The following is a 19,036-nucleotide window of genomic DNA, read 5'->3' on the forward strand; positions in this document are numbered from 1 at the left end:
GCATCCCAGCGCTGTGCACACCTCGGGGTTCCAGATCCTTGATCTCGTGACCTCCGACCTGCAGTGACCTCGCCAACCGCCGCGGCCGCCCCGCCACGCCCCTGCCCGCCCGATCTCCTCCGCCGGCCACGTACGCCACTTACGCAGCCGGGGCGTCCCCGCCGCCGCTGCCGCCGCCAAGCCTGCCGGGTGCATCCTTTGCCTTCGCCTTCGCCGCCGCCGCCGCCGCCGCCGCCGCCTCAGCCGAGGTTCGGAACGTGCCCGCCCGGCTCCCGTACCCACGCCCCGCCGGCGAAGAGACAGCCAATGGACGTCAGGATTGAGGGAAGGCCACGCCCTCCCACGGAGGCCTTGGCGAGTGGGCGGTGCCTTACGTAAGAGGCGGAGACTGGGTTACTGGGCTCCTGCTGTAAAGCGAGTCAGGGCCTGAGGGGCAGGAGGGCGGGGCCGGGAACAACCCCAGGAGGAGGCGGTGTCTGCCATGACAGAAAGTGACTGTGTCTGGCCTTTGAGGGGGCTCACGCCGGTAACTCCAGCACTTTGGTAGGCCGAGGCGGGAGGATTGCTTGAGCCCAGGGGTTCGAGACTAGCCTGAGCAACATAGTGACCTCGCCCCACCTCATCCCTACAAAGTTGTTTTTTTTTGTTTGTTCTGTTTTTTTTTTTTGTTTGTTTTTTGTTTTAATTTAGCCAAGCGCAGTGACTTATGCCTGTAATCTCAGCACTCTGGAAGGCCGAGGATCGCTTGAGCCCAGGAGTTCGAGACCAGCCTGGGCAACAGCAAGATCTCCATCGCTACAAAACATTTTTTAAAATGTAAATATCGAGCGAAAGGGTCGATGGGAAATGCAGTTCTCTACAGACAGGCGTTCAATTTGGGTCGTTGAGAGCACTGGAGAGCCAGAGAAGGCTGTGGAGCAGGGAAAAGAGAAACATTTGTGTTCCTGAGGGGCTAATAGGAGTTGTAGGGGCTTATACAATTTTTGACAGCCCTTAGGTATTAAAGTAATTATTTATTTATTTTGAGACAGGGTCTTGCTCTGTTTCCCAGGCTGCCTCGGACCCCCTGGGCTCAAGTGATCCTCCTGCCTCAGCCTCCCCAGTAACTGGGACCACAGGCATGCACCACCATGCCCAGCTAATTTTTAGTCAAAACAGGATCTTGCTATGTTGCCCAGGCTGGTCTCGAATTCCTGGGCTCAAGCCATCCTCCTGCTTCAGCCTCCTAAAGCGTTAGGATGACAGACATGAGCCACAGTGCCCAGCCTTAAAGTGAATATTTACAGTGAGAAAAGGAAATCCAACAAGTTATGTGAGAAGAACCAGGTGTCTCTCTTGGAAGAGATCTTAAGGCAGTTTCCCAGAAATTCATAAAAATGTTCTCACATTGCAACCTGGTTCCCTCTGTCCACCAAAAGCATTCTACAACCCCCAGCAACTCATAGCACACAGGTGCACCTGCAAGTGAAGAGCCCTGCCAACCAAGCGTCCTTAGTCTCTCCCCTCTCTGCCCCTCAGTCTCCCCCTTTCTCTCCCTCTCAGACTCCCTGACTTATCTCAGGAAAACATAGTGGTGGAAGTTACTTCTGCGCAGCGATAGCACATCCGGAAGGATGTCAGCAAGTGACCCTATCGCTGTGGCTTCCCCTTCCTCCTCTGAGACATTGTCTTTTTGGGGACCCTAAGGGCTGCTCCTGGTTTCTCAGTGATGAGTCCTGGCTCCACTGTTGTTCCTTTTTGTGAGTGAAATTCTCGCATTCTTTTTTTTTTTTTTTTTTTGAGGCGGAGTCTGGCTCTCTTGCCCAGGCTGGAGTGCAGTGGCCGGATCTCAGCTCACTGCAAGCTCCGCCTTCTGGGTTCACGCCATTCTCCTGCCTCAGCCTCCTGAGTAGCTGGGACTACAGGCGCCCACGACCTCGCCCGGCTAGTTTTTTGTATTTTTCAGTAGAGACGGGGTTTCACCGTGTTAGCCAGGATGGTCTCGATCTCCTGACCTCGTGATCCGCCCGTTTCGGCCTCCCAAAGTGCTGGGATTACAGGCTTGAGCCACCGCGCCCAGCCAAATTCTCGCATTCTTCTTCACCTCTGATTTAGCCTCTGTCCCCTGGGCTCCAACACCATTTTCTCCTCATCCTCAGCCCTCTCTCTTGCTCTGGTTGCTCCAGATACATCTCTTCTATAATTTTTTTTTTTTTGAGATGGAGTCTTGCTCTGTTGCCCAGGCTGGAGTGCAGTGGTGCGATCTCGGCTCACTGCAACCTTTGCCTCCTGGGTTCAAGCGATTCTCCTGCTTCAGCCTCCCGAGTAGCTGGGATTACAGTTATGCACCACCACACCTGGCTAATTTTTTGTATTTTTAGTAGAGATGGGGTTTTGCCGTGTTGGCCAGGCTGGTCTCGAACTCCTGACCTCAGGTGATCCACCTGCCTCGGCCTCCCAAAGCGCTGAGATTACAGGCGTGAGTCACCGCGCCCAGCCTTATATATATGTTTTTAATTAATAAAGCAAGCTGCCAGGTACGGCGGATCACGCCTGTAATCCGAGCACTTTGGGAGGCCAAGGCGGGCAGATCGCCTGAGGTCAGTTCGAGACCATGCTGGCCAACATGGCGAAACCCTGTCTCTACTCAAAATACAAAAATTAGCTGGGTGTTGTGACAGGCACCTATAATTCCAGTGACTTGGGAGGCTGAGGCAGGAAAATTGCTTGAACCCAGGAGGCAGAGGTTGCAGTGAGCCGAGATTATGCCATTGCACTCTAGCCTGGGAGACAGAGCAAGACTCTTGTCTCAAAAAAAACAAAAAACAAAAAAAGCAAGTTCATTGGCTTCCCCCTGGCCTCATGTTCACTCTTTACCAATTATGTGACTACTACTTTTTATTTTTTTGAGGCAGGGTCTCACTCCATCACCCATACTGGAGTGCAGTGGTGTGATCGTAACTCATTACAGCCTCTAATTCCTGGGCTCAATCGATCCTCCTGCCTCAGCCTCCCAAGTAGCTGGGACTACAGGCGCATGCCACCCTGCTTGGCTAATTTTTGTATTTTTTGTCGAGATGGGGTTTTGCCATGTTGCCCAAGCTGGTCTCAAATGACTACTTCATTTTTAAGCCTAAACCTTCTCATCTGTTTGGTGGGAATCATACTGGGAGGGGGCAGTAGGGGAGGGGGCAGTTGAGAATTCAGTGCGAGTTCAGGTGTCCACAGGGCCTGGCAGAATGTAAGCCTTCCATCACTGGCACCTACTGTGTTACTGTTTCTATTATCAGGTGCCTCTACTTCTGGATTGTCAACCCCAAGTTGGGCTCTGCCCCGTGATCTGCCAGCTCTTTAATAGAACCACCTGGGGCATGTCTGAGCTGAGCCCCAAGCCCCACTCCTCTGCCAGTCAGATGGGGTCAGGACTCTGGGCTGCCCTCCAAAAGGCTCTCAGGAAGGCCCTGAGTTCTGGCTGGAGTCAGAAGTGGAGAGATTTACAGGAGGGGCACAGAAGGAAAGCTTTCCTCTTAAATAGAGGCATGTATTTGTGATTCTGCCTGGCTCGTTTCCATTCATCCTTCATGCTTCAGCTCAGCTAGCCCCTTCCTCAGGAAGCTCTCTTGACCTCCCTAGGCATGGTTGGTTGCTTCCTCTGGACTCTTTCTTTCTTTTTTTAGAGATGGGGTCTCACTCTCTCTTCCAGGCATAGCTCACTGCAGCCTCGAACTCCTGGGCTCACGCAATCCTCCGACCTCAGCCTCCCGAGTAGCTGGGACATCAGGTGTGGGTCGCTCTTGTGTCTGTCTCCCAGTTAGACTGGGAGCCCCATGGATGCATGGCACAGGACCATCTCATCATTACTGAGTCTCCAGGATCATCCAGCGAGGGGTCAGCACAAAATGGGCACTGAACAAAGATTTGGTGAGTAGCTGAGGATTCCCACTCTGTCCACGCGGGCACAGGGGACACCTGACCCTGTGGTGCCTGCTGTTCCCACTCCAAGGCACACGACTTGGCGAATGGAGCGAGAATTGGATTTCTTTTTTTTTTTTTTTTTTTGAGACGGAGTCTCGCTCTGTCACCCAGGCTGGAGTGCAGTGGCCGGATCTCAGCTCACTGCAAGCTCCGCCTCCAGGGTTCACGCCATTCTCCTGCCTCAGCCTCCCGAGTAGCTGGGACTACAGGCGCCTGCCACCTCGCCCGACTAAGTTTTTGTATTTTTAGTAAAGACGGGGTTTCACTGTGTTAGCCAGGATGGTCTCGATCTCCTGACCTCGTGATCCGCCCGTCTCGGCCTCCCAAAGTGCTGGGATTACAGGCTTGAGCCACCGCGCCCGGCCTAAGAATTGGATTTCAGTTTGCCCCTTTGCTCCGTCAGCCGCGCGCCCTGATGCAGTGCACAACCTTAGCTGCTGTGCGCGGTAGGGGGCGACTCCTCGGCCTGCGACCTGAAAGGAAAGTTCAGATTCCTCTAACATAGTGAACCAGCCTTGCAGGAGGACGAGAAGGAAGGAATGAGGGGAAGAGAGGACTGCTTCCACCTTTTCCATCCCGTTGGTCTCCTGGGTCTGGGAGCGCTGGGCTCCACCCTCTCTGAACTAACACCTGGCAGTTGGGCGTGCCTCAGTTTCCCGGAGGCGGGGCATTCCTCCGTCGCCGCCTCCCACCTCCCCTTTTTCCTCTTCCTCTTGGGGCTTCTGCGGCCGCGCCTCTAGCACTCCCGGAACTGAAACTAGGTGCCAGACGGTCCGGAGGCGGGGGCCACGTCAGCGGGGCCACCCCGGGCTCGCGGGGTCCCGGCGGGCGCCATGCGGAGGGGCGCGCTCCTGGCGGGCGCGCTGGCCGTGTACGTCGCGTACCTGGTGCTGGGCGCGCTGCTGGTGGCGCGGCTGGAGGGGCCGCACGAAGCCCAGCTCCGAGCCGAGCTGGAGACACTGCGGGCGCAGCTGCTGCAGCGCAGCCCATGTGTGGCGGCCCCTGCCCTGGACGCCTTCGTGGAACGAGTGTTGGCGGCCGGACGGCTGGGGCGCGTCGTGCTTGCCAACGCTTCGGGGTCCGCCAACGCCTCGGACCCTGCCTGGGACTTCGCCTCTGCTCTCTTCTTCGCCAGCACGCTGGTCACCACCGTGGGTAGGTAAGCGCCGCCCCGCAAGGCGGCGAGGACCGGGATCCCCACTTCATCCTTACCCCCTGAGGACCCCAGAGCCCTCACGAATACCCTTATTCCAATCCCCTCTGGGCTTCGGATCCCCCGAAAAGACCCCCGTGAGGACCCGGGACCCACGCTCATGATATCCGCTCTGCTCCGGGAGCCCAAGTCCTAGCCCTTCCTCCTAAGTAGGAAACACCCAGCTCCCCTCAGAGTACCTTTGCAGAGAACACCCTTTGCAGGGACCCCGTTCCTCGGTCTTTTTTCTTTTTCTTCTTTTGAAACAGGGCTCACTGTGTCGCCCAGGCTGGAGTGCAGTGGCACGATCTCGGATCACTGCAGCCTCTGCTTACCGGTTTCAAGTTATTCTCCTGCTTCAGCCTGCCGAGTAGCTGGGATTACAGGCACATACCACCATGCCTGGCTAATTTTTGTATTTTTAGTGGAGAGAGTTTCATCAGTTGGCCAGGCTAGTCTCGAACTCCTGACCCCAGGTGATCAGCCCGCCTCGCCCTCCCAAAGTGCTGGCATTACAGGCGTGAGCCACTGCACTGGGACTCCATTCCCCGGTCTTAATCCTCCTGGTGACCCGGGTCTGTCCAGTCCCCTCTAAGCCTAGGACTGTCCTCAGAGATCTCCAGCAAGGACCTAGGATCCTCTGCCCTCCAAGGGAGATCCTTGCCCCCTCTGGACCCAGATCTCAACCATGCCAGGACCCCTGACTTTATCTCTAGTCTGGGTTTGCCACCCTTGCCATGTCTCCTGACCCTCCAGATATGTCTTTCTGGGAAACCCCTCTGGAGAAACCCCATCTCAACCTTCTGCTGACCCTGGCGCCCCAGCGAGGACCCTAAATCTCCAGACCTCTCAGGGTGTCCTCACTAAAGACCTCCCTCCCAGCAGAGATTCCTCAGCAAGGACCTGGCACCACCATCTGGGACTCCTGCCCCTCTGGACCTAGGCCTCTGCTCCAGACCCCCGTCCCTCTCCTGGCCCCACACTCCCCAGCAGGCAACTCTGACCCCAGACACAAAAGCCATCCCTACGTACCCCACCCCATCTTGACATCTCCCCCATATGGGGTCACCCTCAGTGCAGGGTTTTCCTCCCAATAGGGACACCACCTGTTCCCTCTGGACCTGGGACTCCCAATTCAGCAGCCCCAGCTAGGGATGTGTCAAAAGGACCCACAGTGGAGGAACCCCGAGTTTTGGGAAACCCTGAGAAGCCAGACTTGGGAAATCTCTTTGTTGCCAGGCTCTGCTGCTCCCCCAGCCCCTTCTCAGCCCCCAGACTTCCTCTTTATTTCTTTGTTGGGGATTTGTTGAGGAGAGGAGGCTGGCGCAGGGCTAGCCCAGACTGCTAACTCCCCCTCCCGACCAGCAATAGGGGGCAGCTTTTGCTTTTGGTCCCCTGGCAGCAGAGCTGGGGGACTTCTCATTAGCTGACCTCCCCTGGGGCCTGCCCACGCTGCCAGGGCGGCCCGACCTGCTTCTGAGCTTCCCTGGGTCATGTGCGCGCTTCCTGCCTCTTCCCCGATCTTGGCTTCTAAGAAGTCATCCCTGGCAGGGCAGGTGAGGGAAGCCAGACACAGTCAGGCACAGCCCGGCCGCATCCCTGCTCAGCCACGGCTCATTGCCAGGCTTCAGTGTCCTCCCCCGTTGCTAAAATGGAGATAATAACACTCCCCATTTCCCTGTAATAGCAATAGCCTGACAGAGGACTTGCCAGTGCATGCTTTAACTCAATCATCACAACAGCCTTGTGAGGCAGGCACCTTTATAGGCTCTATATTTTTAGCCATGGAAACCGAGGCCTAGAGAAGTTGGGTAACTTTCCCAAGATCACACAGCAAAGATGGCATAGAGTGGAGATTTAGTCAAGGCCATCAGGCTGCAGACTCCCATGCTGCTAGCCAACAGACCACACTACTTAGAAGAAGGATGCTGTGTGTGTTGTAAAAGAAAAAAAAATATGCTAACACTTGTTAAAAACGGAAAGTTATTGTGGTAGAGGAGAGACCATTGCAAAGGCCAGAGAGACTGAATATAGCAAACACAGCTGGAGATTTACGGCTAACAAGTAGAATAAGGGAGTCAGTGGATAGAAGAATACTAAGAGGAGAGACATCGGGGTAGGGGGATTCTTGCTAAACTCAGCTTAACAAGATTCTTGCTAAAGACAGGCCAAGGGGCCGGGCGCGGTGGCTCAAGCCTGTAATCCCAGCACTTTGGGAGGCCGAGGCGGGTGGATCACGAGGTCAGGAGATCGAGACTATCCTGGCTAACATGGTGAAACCCCGTCTCTACTAAAAATACAAAAAACGGCCGGGCGCGGTGGCTCAAGCCTGTAATCCCAGCACTTTGGGAGGCCGAGACGGGCGGATCACGAGGTCAGGAGATCGAGACCATCCTGGTTAACCCGGTGAAACCCCGTCTCTACTAAAAAATACAAAAAACTAGCCGGGCGAGGTGGCGGGCGCCTGTAGTCCCAGCTACTCGGGAGGCTGAGGCCGGAGAATGGCGTAAACCCGGGAGGCGGAGCTTGCAGTGAGCTGAGATCCGGCCACTGCACTCCAGCCTGGGTGACAGAGCAAGACTCCGTCTCAAAAAAAAAAATAAATAAATAAAATAAAAATAAAAATACAAAAAACTATCCGGGCGTGGTGGCGGGCGCCTGTAGTCTCAGCTACTTGGGAGGCTGAGGCGAGAGAATGGCGTGAACCCGGGAGGCGGAGCTTGCAGTGAGCCGAGATCACGCCACTGCACTCCAGCCTGGGAGACACAGCGAGACTCCGTCTCAAAAAAAAAAAAAAAAAAAAAAAAAAAGACAGGCCAAGGACTTAGATATCAAGAGGGGGAAGATGAGGGCCAGGTGCAGTGGCTCATGCCTGTAATCCCAGCACTTTGGAAGGCCGAGGTGGGCAGATCACCTGAGGTTAGGAGTTTGAGACCAGCCTGACCAACATGGTGAAACCCCGTCTACTAAAAATACAAAAATCAACCAAGCGTTGTGGCAGGTGCCTGTAATTCCTGCTACTCGGGAGGCTGAGGCAGGAGAATCACTTGAACCTGGGAGGCAGAGGTTGCAATAAGCTGAGATCATGCCACTGCACTCCAACCAGGGCAACAGAGTGAGACTCTGTCTCAAAAAAACAAAAAACAGGCCGGGCGCGGTGGCTCATGTCTGTAATCCCAGCACTTTGGGAGGCCGAGGCTGGCGGATCACGAGGTCAGGAGATTCAGACCATCCTGGCTAACATGGTGAAACCCCGTCTCTACTAAAAAAAAAAAAAAATACAAAAAAACTAGCCAGGTGAGGTGGCGGGCGCCTGTAGTCCCAGCTACTGGGGAGGCTGAGGCAGGAGAATGGCGTGAACCTGGGAGGCGGAGCTTGCTGTGAGCCGAGATCCGGCCACTGCACTCCAGCCTGGGCCACAGAGGGAGACTCTGTCTCAAAAAACAAACAAACAAACAAACAAACAAAAGAGTGGTGGATGAGGAATTTGATCAGATATCGGGGAGGGTGGCTTGTAGGATTCTTGCTAAAACTGGGCCTACTTAAGGACTTAGGAGTCAGACGGAAGTGTAGTCAAGGAGGGAGTCTTTGTCCGTGTGAAGCACTGGTAATGACTGATGTTTACTGAGTTAATGTTGACTGTTTTCATTGTGGGCGAAGCCTTGAATACATCTGGAGAAATGGAAAACCAATTAAACATGATTCAGAGAGACCTCTTCCCACAATGCCCTTCATTTGGTCATAGGCCCAAGTCTTGGCCCTGGAATTGATCCGGGCAGCCTTGCTGCACTTGAGGCAGGAGGAAGCGGGTAGTCCTACCCGGAACTGGGAATTGGAGAGAGGAAGTGAGCATTGCAATCCTTGTAACTCTTTCCACGCTCTTGCTAGGCGCTATGCCCTATCCCAACCTGGTAGGATTACTACCACATTTGAGGAAGGGATTGTTTGTTGTTTTTGAGACAGGGCCTCGCTCTGTCACCCAGGCTAGAGTGCAGTGGCGCAGTCATAGCTCACTGCAGCCTTGACCTCTTGGGCTTAAGTGAGCCTCCCACCTCAGCCTCCTGAGTAGTTGGAACCGTGGGTGCATGCTACTGCGCCCAGCTAATTTTTTTTTTTTTTTTTTTTGTAGAAGGTTGTCTCCTTAGGTTGCCCAGGCTGGTCTCAAAATCCTCCTAGGCTCAAGCGGTTCTCCTGCCTTGGCCTCCCAAAGTGCTGGAATTACAGGTGTAAGCCACCTTGCCCAGCCAGGAAGGTACTACTTAACAAGCCCATTTTTGCGGAATAGGGAACTGAGGCTCAGAGGGGAGGAGTCATTTGGCCAAAGTCATGCAGGGAGTAAATGGCAAAACACTGTTTTGGACTCAGCTCTTTGAAATAGTAACTTGAGGCTCACAGGCCCCATGCTTTTCAAACTCTATGATTTGGCCAGGCGCGGTGGCTCAAGCCTGTAATCCCAGCACTTTGGGAGGCCGAGAGGGTGGATCACGAGGTCAGGAGATCGAAACCATCCTGGCTAACATGGTGAAACCCTGTCTCTACTAAAAATACAAAAGCTAGCCGGGCGAGGTGGCGGGCGCCTGTAGTCCCAGCTACTTGGGAGGCTGAGGCAGGAGAATGGCGTGAACCCGAGGGCGGAGCTTGCAGTGAGCTGAGATCCGGCCATTGCACTCCAGCCTGGGCGACAGAGCGAGAATCCGTCTCAAAAAAAAAAAAAAAAAAAAACAAAAAAACATGTATCAAACTCTATGATTTGTCTATAAAGATTTCTCTTTTATTATTATTATTATTTTTTATAGAGACAGGGTCTTCCTATGTTACCAACTCTGCTGGTGTTCAACTCCTGGGCTCAAGTAATCCTCCCACCTCGGCCTCCCAAAGTGCTGGGATTATAGGAATGAGCCACCTCACCCGGCCTATTTATAAGGATTTCATGTCATTTGCAAACCTTCCAGGCTGCTGGAGTTTCCCCATCAAAAACCCTTGTATTAATAAGGGTTGGAGTCATACGTGATACACCTCAAATTACAGTTGCTTAAATAAGAAGTGTATTTCTTGTTCACATTCCAGATAGTCAGTCCAAGTGGTACTGCATGGTCAGAGACCTAGGACTCCTTCTCAGCAAAACCCTGGTGTTCCTGCCTAACTCCTCTGCGCAACTTCCATTCCCAAGGTCACCTAATGGTCCAAGATGGCTGTGTAGCTCCAGCCTCCATGTCTGTGCTCCAGCCAGCAAGAGGAGGGAGGAAAGAAGGGAGACTGGCATCCCTCGCTCCTTAAGGACCCTTCCTGGAAGTTGCCTGACTCTTTCATGAATACCTCAGTGGCCAGAAATTAGTTGCAGAACCACACCTGGCTCTGCAAGCGGGAAGGGAATGTCCTTATTCCAAAAGGCCATGTAGCCAGCTAAGACCCAGAGGGAGCCTTTTTATTATTATTATTATTGTTATTATTTTTTAAAGTAGAGATAGGGTCTTCCTGTGTTGCCCAGGCTAGTCTCAAATTCCTGGGCTCAAGTGATCCTCCCACCTCAGCCCCCCAGAGGGCTGGGATTACAGGTGTGAACCACCATTGCCCAGCTGGGATCATTTCTTTTCCCAATTTTTTTATTGTAGTAAAATATACATAACATAAAAAGTACCATCTTGGCCGGGCGCGGTGGCTCAAGCCTGTAATCCCAGCACTTTGGGAGGCCAAGACGGGCGGATCACGAGGTCAGGAGATCGAGACCATCCTGGCTAACACAGTGAAACCCCGTCTCTACTAAAAAAAAAAAAAATACAAAAACTAGCCGGGCGAGGTGGCGGGCGCCTGTAGTCCCAGCTACTCGGGAGGCTGAGGCAGGAGAATGGCGTAAACCCGGGAGGCGGAGCTTGCAGTGAGCTGAGATCCGGCCACTGCACTCCAGCCTGGGCGACAGAGCGAGACTCCGTCTCAACAACAACAACAAAAAAAGTACCATCTTAGTCATTTTTAAGGGTACAGTTCGGTGACATTAAGTACATTCATATTGTTACCATCACCTTCATCTTTTTTTTTTTTTAATAGATATGAGGCTGGCCATGCCACATGGGAGATGGAGTTATTGCTCAACTCAAATCACTCTCCACCACCATCCATCTCTAAAACTTTTTTTTTTTGAGACGGAGTCTTGCTCTGTCACACAGACTGGAGTGCAGTGGCACAATCTCGGCTCACTGTAACCTCCGCCTCCCAGGTTAAAGTGATTCTTCTGACTCAGCCTCCCGAGTAGCTGGGACTACAGGCGCAAGCCACTATGCCCGGCTAATTTTTGCAGTTTTAGTAGAGACAGGGTTTCATATTGGTCAGGCTGGTCTTGAACTCCTGACCTCATAATCTGCCCGCCTAGGCCTCCCAAAGTGCTGGGATTATAGGCGTGAGCCCTGGCGCCCAGCCTCTGGAACTGTTTTCATCTTGCAGAACTGAAATTCTATACCCATTAAACCCTAACTGCCCATTCGCCCTTTTCCCTAGCCCCTGGCAACCACCATTCTACTTTCTGTCTCTGAAGTTGACTAACTACTTTGTATAGAATAATACAGTGTCTGTCCTTTTATGACTGGTTTGTTTCACTGAGCATAATGTCGTTAACGTTCATCCATGTTGTATCATGTGTCAGAATTTCCTTCCTTTTTAAGGCTACATAACATCCCACTGTATGCGTAAACCACATTTTACTTATTCATTAATCCGTAGATGGAAACGTGTTGCTTCTGAGGTTTAGTTATTGTGAATAATGCTGTTATGAACATGGGTATACAGATACAGATATCCCTTTGAGACCCTGCTTTAGGTTCTTTTGAGTATATAAAAAAACGGGGCTGGGTGTGGTGGCTCACACCTGTAATCCTAGCACTTTGGGAGGCCGAGGCAGGTGGATCACCTGAGGTCAGGAGTTTGAGACCAACCTGGCCAAAATACTAAAAATACAAAATTAGCCAGGCGTGGTGGCGCATGCCTGTAGTCCCAGCTACTCGGGAGGCTGAGGCAGGAGAATCACTTGAACCTGGGAGGCAGAGGTTGCAGGGAGCCAAGATCGCCCCATTGCACTCTAGCCTGGGCAACAAGAGCGAAACTCCATCTCAAAAATAAATAAATTACACTTTGCCAAAGTGAGTCAGTCCCACCAACAGCTGAATTCCCCTTGATCATATTTCTGCTTACAGAATTCATACCCACACCGAGCTTATTGTGTTCCCACAGTCCTTTGGGAGCCCAGGGGGGCTTGTCACACCGATTTTCCTTTTTTATTTTTATTTTTTTGAGACAGAGTCTCACTCTGGGGCACAATGGTGCAATCTTGGCTCACTGCAACCTCTGTCTCCTGGCATTAAGCGATTCCCCCACCTCAGCCCCCAAGTAGCTGGGATTACAGGCATATGCCACAATACCCGGCTAATTTTTGTACTTTTTGGTAGAGACAGAGTTTCACCATGTTGGCCAGGCTGGTCTCGAACTCCTGACCTCAGGTGACCTGCTCTCTTGGCTTCCCAAAGTGCTGGGATTACAGGCGTGAGCCACCACGCCTGGCCCATTGTCTCACCCATTTTAGAATAGGGCAAACTGAAGCTCAGAGCCAGGCAACAGCCTGCACCCTTCATTCTTTGTTTTGACAAGTACTAATCGAGTGCCCACAGCAGTGATGAAACACACAGAACCTCCTGCTTTGCTGAACTGGCAGCCTATGAGAAGACGGTAAACCATAGAGCGTGCTAGAAGGTATTAAGTGCTATGGGAAAAAAAAGCGTTGGGTAAGAGGATGTTACCATTTAGGGTGGTCAAGGGAAGGCCTCACTGAGAAGGTGACATTTGGATGAAGAAGACCTGGAGAGGAGAGAGGGGAGCATTCTTTGGGGAAGGAGCAGCCGGTGCAATGGCCGTGGGGTGGGAGCGTGCTGCCCCGGTGGACCCTGTGGGGCTTCACGGGTCATGATGAGCACTCTTTCCTTTTACCTGAGTGAGATGGGGCCACAGAGGGGCTCTGGGCAGGGCAGGGGCATGACTGAACTCAGGTGTTGGCAGGCTCTGCTGGCTGAACAGATTGTAGGGGCTGGGGTTGGGGAAGGGAGACCCAGGAGGAGGCTGCTGTGGTGGACAGGACCAGGGTAGGGGCCATGGGACCGGGTGGGGGAGAAGTAATTGGGTTCTGGGCCTATTTGAAGGTTGAGATAATAGGCTTCACTGACAGATGGAGTGTGGCATGAGTGACAAGGGCGTCAGGGATGAAGGCAAGGCTCTTGGACTGAACGTCGAAGGACAGAGGTGCCATCACCTGGGACAGGAGGGAATGTGGGGAGAGGCAGGTTTGGGATGAAATCAGGTCTAGGTGTGTGTCCATAGATATCTCGGTGGAGGTGTTGAGTGGGCAGAAGGATTTTCCCTGGCTAGGTCCTGGGGGCTAGATCTGTAACTCCACACAGTCCCCTTCCAACACCTTGGAAGGCAAAGGCAGGAGGATCACTAGAGCCCAGAAGCTCAAGACTAGCCTGGGCAACAGAGTAGGACCCCATCTCTACAAAAAAATTTAAAATCAACTGGGCGTGCTGGACAGTGCCTGTAGTCCCAGCTACTTGGGAGGCTGAGGTGGGAGGATCACTTGGGTCCAGGAGTTCAAGACTGCAGTGAGCTATGATGGCACCACTGCACTCCAGCCTAGGTGACAGAGTGATCCCCCCATCTCTAAAAAGAAAAAGATTTCCCCTTTACTCTCTTTACTCCCCTAGGCTATGGGTACACAACGCCACTGACTGACGCGGGCAAGGCCTTCTCCATTGCCTTCGCGCTCCTGGGCGTGCCGACCACTATGCTGCTGCTGACTGCGTCAGCGCAGCGCCTGTCGCTGCTGCTGACTCACGCGCCCCTGTCTTGGCTGAGCATGCGTTGGGGCTGGGACCCCCGGCGGGCGGCCTGCTGGCACTTGGTGGCCCTGCTGGGGGTCGTAGTGACCATCTGCTTTCTGGTGCCGGCTGCGATCTTCGCCCACCTGGAGGAGGCCTGGAGCTTCCTAGATGCCTTCTACTTCTGCTTTATCTCTCTGTCCACCATTGGCCTGGGCGACTACGTGCCCGGGGAAGCCCCTGGCCAGCCCTACCGGGCCCTCTACAAGGTGCTGGTCACAGGTGAGCTGGGAAGCTAGGGCGGGGCTTTGAGGAGGACCTAGCCCTGTCCCTGGGGGAGTTAAAGGCACACAGTCCCACTCTGGGACTTCCAAAAGGGATCCAACCCCACCCCGCAGGGTCCAGTAGAACCACGGCCCCGCCAGGAAGATCTGAGCCCCAGGATGACCTATGCCCCTCCTCTGCCTCCACAGTCTACCTCTTCCTGGGCCTGGTGGCCATGGTGCTGGTGCTACAGACCTTCCGCCACGTGTCCGACCTCCACGGCCTCACGGAGCTCATCCTGCTGCCCCCACCGTGCCCTGCCAGCTTCAACGAGGATGAGGACGATCGGGTGGACATCCTGGGCCCCCAGCCGGGGTTGCACCAGCAACTCTCTGCCAGCTCCCACACCGACTACGCTTCCATCCCCAGGTAGCTGGGGCAGGCTCTGCCAGCCTTGGGTGTGCCTGGCCTGGGACTGAGGGGCCCAGGCGACCAGAGCTGGCTGTACAGGAGTGTCTGCGAGCACAGCAGGCGATCCTGAGGCCTTGCTGCCCACCATCTCTCCTTTGTTTCCCAGCATCTGGCTGGGATGTGAGGGGCGGCACTCCCTGTCCCCATGTCCCGGGCTCCACTGGGCATCAACACGACCTTGTTCTCCATCCTTTCTCTCATCCTCTTTACACTGTGCCTCTCTGGCTCTCTGGTGTTCTCGCTGTCTCTGTCTTTCCCTCTTGCTGTCTCTGTTTCTCATTCTCTTTCATGTTCTGTCTGTGTCTCTCCATTAACCACTCGTCAATTGCTGATTCTACCGGGCTGCAGCCTCGGACCTCATTTCAGGCACCAGATTGGTCACTACACCCTGGACAAGTGACTGACCCTCTCTGAGCCTTGATTTCCTCAGCTGCCAAATGGGAAGAATAGACGAATTCACCCCTAAACCCCTCCTGTGCGCTGGCCCTGTGCTAGACAGTGCTGGAGATATCGTTGGGGGTGGAGAACTGCCCTTATGGAGCTTGCAGTCCAGTGAGGTGGACAGACCTGTCCCAGACAGTGATGGCCCAAAATGGGCAGGACTTTAATGGAGGAGGTGAGGTGATAAAAGCACAGGCAGAGTGGTCAGGGCTGAAGTCGGAGAAGCACAGGGACTAGGCCCAATCCAGCCTAGAAGGTCAGGGAGGACTTCCTGGAGGAAGGGACATCGAACTAAGACCTGAACTATGAGAAATAGGTGGGAAGAAGTTGTACCTGACTCATTTTTCTCAGGTGTCTCCAGGGAGCAGGACCCATGGAGGGAGCCCTGGTGTAGGCCTAGGCGGTAGACTCTTCCTCAGCAGCCTGGCAGGCAGGAAACGGACATAGGACCCAAGCCCAGATCTGAATGGCATGGAGGTGCTGCCCGTAACCCTGACACCATTGTAAGAGCTGTCCCCATTTGTATGTTGTGCTAATTGTATGTTGTGTCCTGGGCCCTGGAATCATCCTTGTTGAGCTCAAATCCCAACTTAGCCTTATCTGGCCTGTGTCCTTGGGCAGTCACCCTACCTCTCTGATTTCGTTTCCTTATCTGTAAAATGGTAATCATCATAATACAACTTCAAAAGATGATTTCAGGCTGAGTGTGGTGGCTCACGCCTATACGCCCAGCACTTTGGAAGGCTGAGGAAGGAGGATCGCTTGAGGCCAGGAGTTTGAGACTAGCCTGGGCAACACAGTGAGACCTTATCTCAACAACAACCACAAAATCTAAAAATTAGCTGGGTGTGGTGGTGCATGCCTGTGATCCCGGCTACTCCAGAGGCTGAGGTGGAAGGATCACTTGAGGCCAGGAGTTTGAGGCTGCAGTGAGTTATGACGCCACTGCTGCACTCCAGCCTGGGGGACAGAGTGAGACCCTGTCTCTAAGAAAAAGAAAAGAAAAGAAAAAAGAGAAAGAGAAAGAGACCGGGTGCAGTGACTCAGTCCTATAATCCCAGCACCTTGGTAGGGCCAAGGTGGGAAGATCGCTTGAGGCCAGGAGTTTGAGACCAGCCTGGCCATCATAGCAAGACCCCATCTCTACAAAAATTAAAAATTTTAAAAGGGCTGAGGCATTTGAGCCAGGTCCCAACAGTAGACAAATAGAAAAGGCATGGAGAGGGCATGCCAGGTGGGAGCAGCTGTGTGCAAAGGCCTGGAGATGGAAAAGCATGCTGGCCACCAGCTTCTGACAAGCAGTTTACTGTGAACGGTATGGAGGGAAAGAGGGAAGGAGGACAGAGGGGTGGGCACAAGCACCCCTTAGTGTCCTTAAATGACAAGTGAGGGAACCTGGTCTCTTTCCTGAGGGCCCTAGAGAGCCATGGAAGGGTTTAGAGTAGGAGAGGGTCGTGGTTAGGTTTGGGTTGTAGGATGATTCCCCTAGTTGCTCTGGAGAGGTGGAGCAGACGGGGGACTGAGGCTGGGTGCCTGTGGGAGGCTGGGGCAGGAATGAAGAGGGAGATGATGGGTCTGGGCTGAGCCATGTAAGGGAGGAGGGGTGGGTGCGGGGACACTCAGAAGCCAGGTGGACAGGCCATAGGCCTCACAGACTGGAGGAATGCGGCTAGGGAAGGGCCCATGGAGTGGCCAATTATCCCTGAGATGGGGACCTGGGAGAAAGAGCAGGTTTTATCGGAGATGCTGAGGCTGCTTTAGTATATGGTGGGTGCGAGGGGCAAAAGGGACACCCGGGGGTGTATCAAGAGGTCATAGGCAGGCAGGCCAGGTGTCTCACACCTGTAATCCCAGCACTTTGGGAGGCCAAGGCGGGTGGATCACCTGAGGACAGGAGTTCGAGACCAGCCTGGCCAACATGGTGAAATCCCGTCTCTACTAAAAATACAAAAATTACCTGGGCGTGGTGGTGCACACGCCTGTAGTCCTAGCTACTTGGGAGGCTGAGACAGAATTGCTTGAACCCGGGAGATGGAGGCTGCAGTGGGCCGAGATTGCACCACTGCACTCCAGCCTGGGCGACACAGAGACTCTGTCTCAAAAAAAAAAAAGAGGTCATAGGGGCTGGGCATAGTGGCTCTCACCTATAATCCTAGCAAATCCTAGCACTTTGGGAGGCCGAGGTAGGAGGATTGCCTGAGCCAAGGGGTTCAAGACCAGCCTGAGCAACATAAAATACAAAACATACAAAAATTAGCTGGGTGTGGTGGTGTGCACCTGTGGTCCCAGCTACTCAGGAGGCTGAGGTGGGAGGATCACTTGAGCCTGGGAGGTCAAGGCTGCAGTGAGCTGTGATTGCACCACTGCATTCCAGCTTGGGTGACAGAGCAAGACCCTGTCTCAAAAAAGAAAAAAAAAGAAAAAAGAAAATACTTATATTGGATATACTATGTGCCAGACACGATTCCAAGCCCCTGATACATTCTCTAGATTTTACAGATGAGGAAAGGAGATCCAGAGACGTTAAATACTTGCCCAAGGTCACACAGAAAGTACAACACTGGGATTTGAACAAGGTTTTGGTTGGGCATCTTTTCCTGTGGGAGCTCAGAAATATCTGTTGTCTAGCCCTTTCTCAGCCTCCCATCCTTCTCGGTTCCTTACCTATGTCACAGTTGACTTTGAGCTAAAGTCATCTCAGGGCGGCTAGGTGCCTATGTGAGCTGGCGTCATTTCTCACTGTTTTTCCTTCCAAATACCTCCAGGAAAAAAAAAGCAAGTCCTTTTCGGTCCAAGACATTAAAAAAGCCAGGCACAGTGGCTCATGCCGTAATCCCAACACTTTGGGAGGCTGAGGCAGGAGGATTGCTTGAGCCCGGGAGTTGGAGACCAGCCTGGACATGTTAACATAGCAAGACCCCTCTACAGAAAATGTTAAAAATGAGCTGGGTGTGGTGGCGCATACCTGTAGTCCCAGTTACTCAGGAGGCTGAGGCAGGAGGATTGCTTGAGCCTAGGAGGTTGAGGCTGCAGTGAGTCATGATCACACCACTGGATTCCAGCCTGGGCTACAGATCAAGACCCTGTCCCAGGAGAAAAAAAAGGTCCAGGCACAGTGGCTCATGCCTGTAATTCCAGTACTTTGGGAGGCCGAAGCAGGCAGATCACGAGGTCAGGAGATCAAGACCATTCTGGCTAACACAGTGAAACCCCGTCTCTACTAAAAATACAGAAAATTAGCTGGGTGTGGTGGCACGCGCCTGTGATCACAGCTACCCGGGAGGCTGAGGTAGGAGAATCACTTGAACCCGGGAGGTGGAGGTTGCAGTTAGCCGAGATCATGCCATTGCACTCCAGCCTGGGAGATAGAGCAAGACTCCGTCTCAAAAAAAAAAAAAAAAAGAAAGAAAAGAAAAGAAAAAAGAAAAAAGTGTGTACTAAAAAAATTCAACAGGTACTAAAGAATATATGGTGGAAAGTAAGTCTTTCTCCTACACTCAGACCATGAATGGATGTCTCAGTTCTTCTCAGGCACATTCGATGTATGCACCAGCCATATGCATGTGTGTGCCATTTACTTTTCACTCTACACAAGTAGTACCTAATATGGTGAGGTTGTTACGATTACAGACTTTAGAGGCAAAGTTCCTGGGTGTAAATCTGAACTCCGTCACTCCCAAGCTAAGTGGCTTTGGGCAAGTGATTTCATTTCCCTGTGCCTCAGTTTGCTAGTCTGTACAATGGGATGGTAATAGCACCTACCTCATGGACTTAAGAAGTCAGCAACTTCATATCTGTACAGCCCTTAGAGCTAGCAGTATGTGGCACTCAATAAAATGTTGACTAATGATGATTCTTA

The 19,036-nt window shown here is 53.0% G+C and overlaps 2 protein-coding genes across 9 annotated transcripts in view; one reads left to right on the forward strand and one right to left on the reverse strand.

Moving 5' to 3' along the window:
- Positions 1 to 286, reverse strand: part of LOC105495410 (Yip1 interacting factor homolog B, membrane trafficking protein) — an 11,682-nt gene extending 11,396 nt beyond the window's left edge. Inside the window, exon 1 of one of the 3 annotated variants that reach the window (XM_011764891.3) lies at positions 135 to 286. In XM_011764891.3, the coding sequence (XP_011763193.1) occupies positions 135 to 195 (61 nt within the window). In that variant the 5' untranslated portion in view covers positions 196 to 286. Of the gene's footprint in view, positions 1 to 21 lie in introns of all 3 variants that reach the window. The other 2 variants (XM_011764892.3, XM_011764897.3) reach the window with 2 other exon arrangements.
- On the forward strand, positions 242 to 19,036 carry LOC105495411 (potassium two pore domain channel subfamily K member 6). 6 transcript variants are annotated; one of them, XM_071086570.1, is made up of 7 exons: positions 397 to 543; positions 691 to 816; positions 3,683 to 3,900; positions 4,695 to 5,109; positions 13,888 to 14,283; positions 14,475 to 14,694; positions 15,529 to 19,036. In XM_071086570.1, exons 4-7 carry the CDS (start codon positions 4,788 to 4,790, stop codon positions 15,569 to 15,571), a joined length of 981 nt encoding a protein of 326 aa, XP_070942671.1. In that variant the 5' UTR covers positions 397 to 543; positions 691 to 816; positions 3,683 to 3,900; positions 4,695 to 4,787; the 3' UTR covers positions 15,572 to 19,036. The 6 variants fall into 6 exon arrangements, with proteins under 6 accessions (XP_070942667.1, XP_070942671.1, XP_070942672.1 ...); XM_071086566.1 differs by lacking the exon at positions 397 to 543 and adding an exon at positions 242 to 374 and having other exon boundaries at positions 3,683 to 5,109; XM_071086567.1 differs by having other exon boundaries at positions 400 to 526; positions 3,683 to 5,109.

The sequence above is a fragment of the Macaca nemestrina genome, chromosome 20, assembly GCF_043159975.1.
Source record: "Macaca nemestrina isolate mMacNem1 chromosome 20, mMacNem.hap1, whole genome shotgun sequence".
Taxonomy (NCBI): Eukaryota; Metazoa; Chordata; class Mammalia; order Primates; family Cercopithecidae; genus Macaca; species Macaca nemestrina.